The sequence below is a fragment of the Bombus huntii genome, chromosome 1 (genome assembly GCF_024542735.1).
Source record: "Bombus huntii isolate Logan2020A chromosome 1, iyBomHunt1.1, whole genome shotgun sequence".
Lineage (NCBI taxonomy): Eukaryota > Metazoa > Arthropoda > Insecta > Hymenoptera > Apidae > Bombus > Bombus huntii.
The window spans coordinates 24,992,323-25,003,427 of record NC_066238.1 but is presented as its reverse complement, the minus strand read 5'-3'; the positions used below and the strand labels follow the sequence as shown (position 1 = coordinate 25,003,427).

The 11,105-nt window shown below is 32.2% G+C and overlaps 1 protein-coding gene across 2 annotated transcripts in view; it reads right to left on the bottom strand.

Moving 5' to 3' along the window:
- The window catches only part of LOC126866469 (protein cycle), a 96,896-nt gene that overhangs the window by 47,109 nt on the left and 38,682 nt on the right, over window positions 1–11,105 (bottom strand). For both annotated transcript variants that reach the window (XM_050620078.1, XM_050620072.1), the window contains exon 5: window positions 1,689–1,926. In XM_050620078.1, coding sequence (XP_050476035.1) covers window positions 1,689–1,926 — 238 coding nt within the window. The remainder of the gene's footprint in view (window positions 1–1,688; window positions 1,927–11,105) is intronic.

The following is an 11,105-nucleotide window of genomic DNA, read 5'->3' as shown; positions in this document are numbered from 1 at the left end:
GCTGAATCGCACGAGGTCATCGATGTGAAATTACAACGTCACATTGCTTATTTATATGAGGTCGTAATCCTTTGATATACTCTTGCGGCTATATTTCTACGATCATTCAAAAATTTATTTCGTTATTTCTAGTTTCACGCTTGCTAAAACTAGTTTCTGTATGTAAACTGATTGTGCTTCAAATTTAGGTATGCGTAACTTTAGATATCTATTTCCCATTTCAAAGAATAATTTTAAATTGAGTAACTTTCTTTGTATGGTAACAATACCTGAAATTACATTACTTGATTTCAAATGATTTCCAGTAACTTCACTTATATGGATACAAATTGAGAGTAAAGGCAGATTAATCTCGATACTCAACAATCTGAGTAATTCGTTGTCTAAAATAGACAGTAAACAGGAAATATTCAGCACCACAATTGATTTCATCACATTATCTGGATTTTATTTAGGAAAGAATGAATTCCGTCACTTTTCTATGATTAATACAGCTTATTGGAAATAAATCAATACTATAATCTCACGTTTAGAAGCAGTGTGATTTAGTCTGCTATTGCTTTCAATGTCTCAATTTTTAATCATTTTACTTGCATTCGATTCAGTTCATTAAGTTTTAGATTCAGTGAAATAAATGATGCGATGTTGCTAAGATTTCTATTTCTAAGGATATAATACACACGTGCGTGTAATTCATTATTATATAGTGTTATTTATTGTCACTTTTTTAAAAATATTAATTTGCAGAATTATACGATGTTATCAGTTTAAAATCATAACAAGAGAAGAACATCGGGTAGCCTGATCAGCGCTACAAAAATCGCAAAATATAATAGACAGATGTCGGATTTTGAAGCATTTATGGGACATTTGAAGATACAACGATACACACAATGTGTATAATACGTAAAAATATATCAAATATTTTCAATGTAAAATATTCGTTATAATATGTGATATGTGAAAGAAATCTCCGCTTTCTTTAGTTCTGTTCGCATGAATTTGAATTTGCATTTTTCTATCATCCTTTCCAAAGAATAACAGTTAAGCAGCGAATTTTTATATAAATTCATATTTATACGAACTATAGTAGAGCTGTAAAATATAGAATCTAAAGAAATGTTTGTTTCACTCCTGAAATATTATAGCAAGTGTTTTACTTTGAACATTTTCTATATTTTTTATATCTTATACAGGGTGGTGGGTAACCGGTGGTACAAGCGGAAAGGGGGTGATTCTACGCGAAAAAAGAAGTCGAAAATATAGAATAAAAATTTTTTTTTTTTTAATTTTTCCATCGAGACAACGATTTACAGTGAGATCCGTTATAACGAGACGCGATAAAGTGCACGCGTACCGAGCGAAAATTCAAAGTCGCTTTTCTCGAAAACAAAGCCTCGAACGAAAAATTTTTATTCTATATTTTCGACTTCTTTTTTCGCGTAGAATCACCCCCTTTCCGCTTGTACCACCAGTTACCAACCACCCTGTATATGTCCTGGTTATTTTTGTATATCTAAATTTTCCATGAAGTTGTAAACACCTATAGCTCGATGATAGGCCTGTTTGAATTAAATTGAACCAAACATCATCTACATTCTACATCAGACATTCTAAATAACAAACTTTCTAGAATGAAAATCTATGATCAGCTGGTGAAGGGATAGTAAATTTTTGATCGAACTCACTTGAAGTATGAGCGTCTTAAGCTCTTGATCGCTGAGAAACGCTGGCTTATAATGACCTTCCGTGTATGAGGTAACAGCGCCTAATATGGTTTTCAAGTGCTGCACAGCCATCCTCAGCACGGTCAGTTTGTCGAGTTTACGAGACATCGCGTGACACATCGGTACCATCGCTGAAAGCTCGGTGATATAAGTGTTCATCTTGTCCCTTCGTCTTTTCTCGATTTCGCTGTGATTTTGCCTAGAAGATAATACGAAAGAGAAAATATTAGCATATATTCTATGATTCAGTGATTTTGAGAAAGATAGTAGTATGAATTAGGTTCAACATAGCTCTCATTACTAAATGAACTTTTGCATTTTTTTATACTGATGCTTAATCCTTTTCAGTCTAATGAGATGATATAGCTAAAAGTAATTTTTAAAAACACTGCTAAATTGTTAGAGGTGTCCTAACATCACTGAAACCCATTTATATGAAGTCATGCGATTCCATGATATGAACTATGAACTATTTTAAAAACTATCTCCGATATGTGTACGTTGTTTTTAATTAAAATGAAATATAGTTAATTTCAAAAGAAATATCCGTCTCAAACGGATTAGTTTGCAAATCCAAAAAATATCTGTGGGGAAAATTATTTCTAAATCCAGATTTAAATTGAAAAATTGTATGTTTTTATAATTACTACCACAGTTCTTCGAAATAAAAACTAGAGTGTACTTATGAGTCATAAATCACAACTCGCAAGAATGATTTCCGATTCTAATTAATTATGTTGAGTGGTCAAATAAATCATTCGTGTCCATATTGTGGAATTTATTAATTCCAAAATTCTTATTACAGGCTTTTATTATTATTGCCTATAAAATAGTAATATAAAAAATTATTAAAAATCGCTTTATAAAAATTTTTTTAAAAATCTTAACAATTAATTGAATATTCACTTCTTATACGTTATATTCACCCTTGTGATAAAGTATTATAATATAAGTTTAAACATATACATGCAGCAAGCTAAATATAATTCGAATTAATAAATTTCAAAATTTCAAAGACGTTAAAGTATTTTTCGTGCCATTTTTAAAATATCATTTCTATTCTATATTTTTTATTCCCAACATACTCTATTTCAGAAAACAACTTTGAAATCTTCGTTTACGAGTGTCGAAACCCTTGTGAATGATGTAATATGATCATTAGAAAATTATCAAAGCGAATTATTGTCGTATTAAAAATCTTATCGCGTATATATCGTAATCCTCGAGTTCTATTTCATTATTCAATCTTTACATTCGTATTATTCATTTTCCTATTGTACGTGTATTTTGCCGTAAGTTTTAGACAGGCGTCACAAAGTTTTCTGTGTAATTCATCTGAAATTTTTTCAATGGAATTTTTATGTTTGTATAACTTTATAATTTTTATATATAGGATTCAGATTTATAAACCAGTTATAGAGAGTAACTAGCTACAAGAGCAAAATACAATGACGAGATATAAAATATAAGATATAAAATACAGGGTGGTTGTTAACTGGTGATGCAAGCGAAAAGGGGGTGATCCTACGTGAAAAAAGAAGTTGAAAATATATGTCGGAGATGAAAGGAAAACCGGAGCCTTCCCTTTGCAATTTTGAGGAAGCCTTCTAATGCTTTAGCCTAGATTTTATCATAACTGTAATTAAGCAATTGTCATTTGTAATTGTTTGATATTTGTGAAAGCGAAAGTGGCTTCGAGGTGACAACTGGTCGCCGAACGTAGCCACGGTCACGGGATAAACGTTTTGCCTGACGAAGGTGTGGATCGGTTGTATTGTTCTCCCTAGAAATCACATAGAATTGTACTTTAGAGATGTCGATATAATGGGACACACGTTGTATTAGGAATCAATCTCCAGACAGAAACTGCCTAGCAACGGCGTTTGGATCTTTCTCGATGTTTCCAAAGAGTATACAACAAACTTTTGACAGAAATTGCCTAGCAACAACGATTGGAACCTTCTCTATGCCTTCAGCGAGCATATAACAAACAAATGCAGTCGTATAGCGAAAAAGATTTTCATCAGATATTCATTCGTGTGATCGCCTTGGAAAGTGATACATCGAGCAGTTTACCGAGTGTCTCAGCAATCGTATTTTTTTTGTGTTTAAAATTATTCTACGCATAGTAAAGAGTTATCCCGTTGACCGTGGATTCGTTTGAACCTAGGAACATTGTTAATAGCGTTAATTAAATTCATTATTCGTAAAACCTATTAATCGTTAATCTCATTTTTTTTCGTTAAATTTATTATTCGTAAGACATATTATTTGTTACTCTTATTATTCGTTAAACTTATTATTCTTTAATCTAATTATTAGTTAAACTTATCGTCTGTTAATCTTATCATTCATTAAACTCAATATTCATAATATTTTGTAAAATCTTGTATATTCGCGTAAATATAATCTCTGTCTCGTAAAACGATGGCTAACTCAAACGAAGAATCGTTACGCGCCTTAAATCCTAATGATAACCCGACATATAGAACAAAAAATTCTTTTTATTTCTTTTTTAATTTTTTTTTAAATTTACAGTGAGATCCGTTATAACAAGACGAGATAAAGTGCACGCGTACCGAGCGAAAATCCAAAGTCGATTTTCTCGAAAACAAAGCCACAAATGAAAAATTTTTATTCTATATTTTCAATTTCTTTTTTTGCGTAGAATCACCCTCTTTCCGCTTGTACCACCAGTTACCAACCACCCTGTATAATAATAGTAACGTACACATTTGTCACTCTCCTGTCTTCGTCGTTCGAGTACACCTGCGTCTTAAAAACAAAAGAAACAAATGTTCGAACGACGTCTTCTACATCCACAGACGCGCATAATCTATATTCTTCTATAATTCTTATTACTTAAACCTGTCAATAGTTTCTAAAAGTTCTTGCTACATAAGTATAGAATTTTATATTTCGGTTATTATGTTTCTTACGAAGCCAAACAAATGTCCTAATATTTATGAACGTGAATGTACGTATATTTTCAACATCCAAGAATCTAGTAAGAAGAAATACCAAAATGTAAGAAACTCCTCGCGATAGTTGATCCGTCGATGAGGAAAAAATCGCACGAGGTCATTGGTACATTAAATTTCTCGTTCTTCTTCCTCGTAAGCCTCTGTCATCTTCTTCAGAGTCGTGACCCGTCTCACGGCGAATAAATTATAAAGGCGATTCAGCTAATAAATGGCGCTTTTGTGAGCGAACATCGGTGATTTGTCTAACAGGAATTCGCATTCATGTCCTGTAGCGATCAATTGCCGAGCGGAAGTCGCGGCTACAAGAAACCAGTTTTGGTTTACGGGTCGCGGGCCGCTTTATTAATTTAAAAAACATGCGATCATTGTAATGTCCTGGACTATAAGCTCGGTCAACAGTCGCGTATAACACATTTTAATATGATTTTAATCCTTGCCTAGGTATCGATTAAGCTTCGTTTCTCACTCTTACGTTCTTACGCAACCATGTTTACTTACATGCTGTAATCATCATTGCGAGAGAGAAAGTTAATTAATAATTGATTCTCTTGTTAGTGGTTAAAGATTCAGGGAAGTTAAAGGCATCTTCTAATGGTTCCTGTTCCTCCTTGGGTATTTTACTTCTTATTCGTAAATTTTGATAACATTTAAGAGTCTATAATGTATTATCGTGCTTATGATTAGCTTATCGTACATTGGAATTTTGTTTCTTCATGATATATGTATATATAAAAGGTATCGAACTAGCCTAAGAGTATTAAATAGGATGATGTACAAATTAGCATCATTACAGATTTAAATAGTACCACTAAAGTTAGATATCTTTTGTTTCAACAACTTTTTGTACTTTGCGTAATTGTAATAAGTACAGAACACACAAGAACCACATCTAGGGAGGTTTTAAACAAGTAATTTATGCATACGTTCTGTCAATTATCTCAGTGGATCAATGAATTTAAAGAAATTTTTTTTCTGTGCATAATAAATTATGCAAAAACAATTTGTTATGCTCTTAATTGGGTATCATCTATTCGGTATATATGTTGGATTGTCGGATAAGTTTTGCATCTTTTCTAGTGTGAATTATAAACTTTATTCCAACTCTTTGTAACAAGAGAATTAAACTAAATATGTACTATTCTGTTCGATAATCTTCTACTATGTATTAAGTAGCGCCATTATTCTATCCATGTAAAATTTTTGTAGTTTCTGCGTAAAAACGTGAAAGGCTTCAGACTCATCCGACAAAGCAATATCTTATAATGTTATGTACTAGATGCGTTAATATCTCATAATATAGTTATATTACATACCCATACATATATCCATATAAATATACGTATTATATATGTATTATACTAAAATAATAGTATCATATATATAATAATATAATATATAATAATAATAATATCAATGATAGCATTATATATGATTCACTATCCATCGTTATAGTTAAAGTTTTATTATTTTATATTTGTTTGTGTATAAATCGAGGATCAGTTTAAGATCATATAAGAGAAAGCATCTAGCAAAAATTGATACACGTAAAAAGAAAAGTCAATTTACATATATCCTCAATGATATCTAATGATATGATCTATGAACAAAATGACCTTTACATGATATAAACCAATTTACATTACAAATATAAATAGTTTGTGTAATAACCAGTTATACTCATGCCGTCATAATGTTATGATATCAACTTGAATAATCTATGATTAATAATTTATATATTTTTTATCTCGTTGTTTGATACTTTAAATTAATTTTTTAATCATAATTTCGTTACATGCGTATGTGTTTGTTTAACATGTTTAACGCGGAGTTGATTTCAGTTGATCTTTTATTCATGCGGATCACATTTTAAGTTAAAAATTCTTTGATTAAATACTATATATTTAAATTACACTAAAATATGTAATGAAATATATAATTAATGTTGTAATTGCCACAATATAGAAATACATGAAATACCACAATATTGCATATTGAGGGTAGTTTCGTTTATCTTAATCACTTTGAAAATGTTCGAAAATGTGTATTAAAATGACGAAGAATTCAAAATGAACCTTATAGATATAAAGAATAATTATCTCTTCGCCTACGAGTACTTTTACTATTTTATGGGATATAAGTATTAGAAATTTGAATAACGTATAATGACATTTAGAATGTGAAATTTATAGTACCTATTATATTTGACATTATTCACTGTTAAAAGACTAAAATTCATCTTGTCACTATATATTTATCTTTCATGCATATTTCTTAGCGTTGTAGAAATTTCATTATAAACTTGACTGTGTCATTTAGCGACGATATCGACATTCACAAATCCTGTGAAAGCAAGTAGATGCAATATGTCCTACGATTTCTCCAACGAAGATCGGACACACAGGGAAATATTTTATATTATGTATTCGAAAATAGCTTAAACGCAACAGAAATCATATTGTACATTTGTCGTAGCATAAACAGTTTGCGCACAAAACAAAGAGTACTAATTTGCCGAACCTCTCCTAAATTTAATTTTTTCATTCAACATCACTTGAAGGCTATGATGTTGTAGATTGTTGAATTTATCTTGATATACGCTACATATGATCGGAGATGTAGGGACAACGGGCCTTTCTTTTCTTTCTTTTGGAATTTTGGGAAGACCCCCGATACTTTGGTCTAAACTATTTATTATAGCTGTACTTAAATAACAGAAATTAGAAGTAGTAGTTGTGATACGATCTGATTATGTTTGCCCGAGATTTGCGACAGTGGGCTTGGGCTCGAGGTGACACAACTGGTCGCCGAACGTAGCCACGGTCACGGGATGAACGTTTTACTTAACAAAAGAAGTACCAATATCGAGGGACACACGCTGTATTAACAAACAAGCTCCGGGCAGGAGCAATGTCAGCTCTACGCGGGTCTGCCTAGTAACGGCGCTTGAAATTTTGTCGATATCCCCGATCAATATGCAATTGACAAATGTGATCGTATGAGTCTTTTATTCTTGTGATCACCTTGGAGAGTTTGCACACATCGTCTTGTCAGTCAGTCAGAAAGATACCATGCGTCACAGCTAACGTCACTTTGCGTTTCAAAATATATTCAATTGTACAAAGAGTTTTCCCGTTGACCGTGGATTCGTTATTGAACCTAAGAACATTGTCTTTGACATCAAGAGTGTCTAATCAGCACGTTTAATTGTCAAACTCTGTTAGATCAACATTTGTACTTATAATTGTAAATATAATCTCCATTGAACAACAACGATGGCTTGTCTTAATGAAGATACGTTACACGCACCTAAGTCTAATGCCAACCCGACAGATATTCCTCTTTTTGTCCATGGACCCTTTAAATGAAATATGTTGATGATCTTAAAAATTCGGAAAAAATAGCTTTGAAAGAAAGAAATCACGAATTACAATATCAGTCGTTCTGGATGAAACAACTTTACCATGGGACAATATTATGATAAACACAAATTTGGTGCAGATGAACGTGCCTCGGAGATCTCTAAGTGATGATCGTTTTTTCAAATGAAACTAAGTATATTCATTAATCTATAATATGTTGATCTTTGAAACTTACCTTCGTTAAACATTTTCCAAATTTTGCATTCGAAAGGACTTCCACCTTCTCGAAAATTACATATCTAATCTGTTGGCAGGCGTCCCTAATGCGTGCCTTTATATTCCCTCTGAATAAGGAGAAGTGAAATTTCATTTCCACAAAGGTTTCCAGATCTAACATCTTAGATTTTTCCTTCTGAGGCTTTATACAAGAAAAAGTTTATCGAGAAGAACCTACTGCTCCCGACAATATGAATGATCGCATACATCGTTCTTGAGATGTGCAACTTTTGAGAGGATATCATTTAAGGATAGAATAAATCACCGTGTTAATGCCCAAGACTGTCCTTTCGAATGCTGGAGAACAATTTTAAAAATGTTTAACGAAGGTAAGTTTTGAATGGCAATGAATGGTCTTGCATGACTTACAATGACCAACGTGTTATAGATCAATGAATTTGTCTCAGAATCAGCTATACAATTGGTTAAATGAAAGCATATAGTTCCATTTGAAAAAACAGAGATCACCTAGAGATTTCGGAAGCACCTCCATCTACACTTGTCTTTATCGTAAGATGTTCCCCCTGAAACAGAGCAAATTCTACGTGAAACATTTTTTTGAATAACGACTAGTTTGAGATAATTACGTGAATGAATAAAAATGAGACACGCTGTATGCAGAGTATATATGAAAGTCGAGGATGAGCTTTAGGAGCATCTAGTACTCATCAAAGCAAACAAAAAAATCTTAATCTTAAATAATCTTAATAAACATTTAAAATTTTAATAAACACGCCATAGAAATCATTAGTTTCAGAACATGAACATAGGAATATAGAGACCAGCAATAATTGAGGTGTCGAAGTCCTTTCCGGGGATGGGGGCATGGTAGTTTTTTATTGCGCAGGTGCAATCTTATTTTCATCGAGTAAGAGCGACTAGTAGTCGACTGGTAACTGGTTTATTTCCTCCTTTTGTCATCTATCATTTTAAGTCAGTTTATGAGCGCGTCACTGAGTGTGCGACACATATGTAATAAACTAATTTTATTTAAAGGTCAATAAATATAATAAATAATAAAATCGATAAAAAGTTTTGTTTAGAAAATTATTAATTATTACATATTATTAATACATCGTACTCACTTTATGCAATAGATATTAACAGTTTTACGGTTTATTAAAAAATGTATTATCAGTATAGTTATGAATTTAGGTAATTAAATTAACATCTTATAATACAATTTTTAATATTCATTATAAATCTGTGACCAACGTTTACTTTCACGGTGATAAGTTATATATTGTTATAAAATTCGTTAGATCAAATCCTTATCAAAATGTTTACTTATGTTAGTTTAGTTATATTAGTATATTAAAATAATGTTGCAAAACTTACTTAATCCATTGAGCAGTCGCAAAACTAAGTACCAAGCGAAAATTATAAAAACTTTTCATGTGTACAGATTTCAGGTTTTAACCATTCGTAATTGTAAACAAATTAATTTGAAACTTGAAGCCTGAATATTTTGAAATTTCGCGAAATGATCTCGGATCTCATGACCGTGTCATTCCCACTCGCTGGAAATGATTTCACATCTCTCCTTTAAAGTACAGGTTTATGGTTGGTCCCTATATTTCTATATCTATAATTTCCATGTTTCAGAATTACGAGTTGCCTAGTGTATACAAGTATAGTATATAGCAAACTGGTTACTTCGTTAAATGAGTTAACATAATTCGAATCGAACTGCTGCCAAGAGATCAGAGGAATGCCGAAGATCTTTCAACGCGTTCATGCTGCTATGAGGGAACGAGTTAAAGTGTTGAAACGAACGAAGGACATATTGAATGTATGCTGTGAAGGTAATGTCTTAGTGACAAAAACATCTTGAAACAGCGAGTCTAATCGTTTTTAAATCCACGTATATTAAGATTCTTTTTCTTGTGTATGATGAGTACATGCTCGTAAATTTTGTCCCCAACTTTTATACACAACCAGTATTTGTGTATTTGGTATTTATTTTATGACATACAAATATAATATATATAAATATACGCAATTGTCTAAAAACCACACGTATATTTATCTATCAGTTAATAATAATAATATAAGAGCAAGAATAAATGAAATATACGGGTTTAAACTTTTAGCCTTAATCGACTAATGATTTGGTTAACTGGCTGTACTATTTACTATTAATAAACTTACTACAGAGCAAAATGGCTGTTTAAATATTCCCAAGATAGAAGATAAACTGCGCTGTCACTTTTTGTCGTCTTTCTAATCTACGCTGGCGTACATTGGATTAATGATGTCGTCAATGAAGCCAGAGTAAAGAATCAAGGCAGGTCAAGGTGGCACTCGCCTTGGCAATACCTGACATAATACTACATAACCGCTGACCAAGATTAAACTTTGTACCATAATGAGGTTTCTTGCTACGTTGAAACCAACTCGTGCATGCTTTACGTATTCCCCTTAGCCCCTAACTTATCATACTTTTCGAGTATATACATATAATAGAATCTTGATTATTAACCCCTTCCCGTACTTTATCGAGTCAGACTCGCGATGAAGATTTTGGCCCAAACATAAATATCGCGAGTCTGACTCGCGACCAGATACTTGGGCCAAACGTAAACATAACAAGCCGAGCTCGCGGACTGTTTTTTTGCCCGTTGCGATCGTCACTGAATGTTAGTTCCTGTCAGTGCCTCATGACAGTTAGTCACGATTCTTATCGTTGCTGTCACGAAGCAGTCAAATTATTAAAATTTAAGAAACCCCTTCAAAATGGGAGATACAAAAGTGTTAAA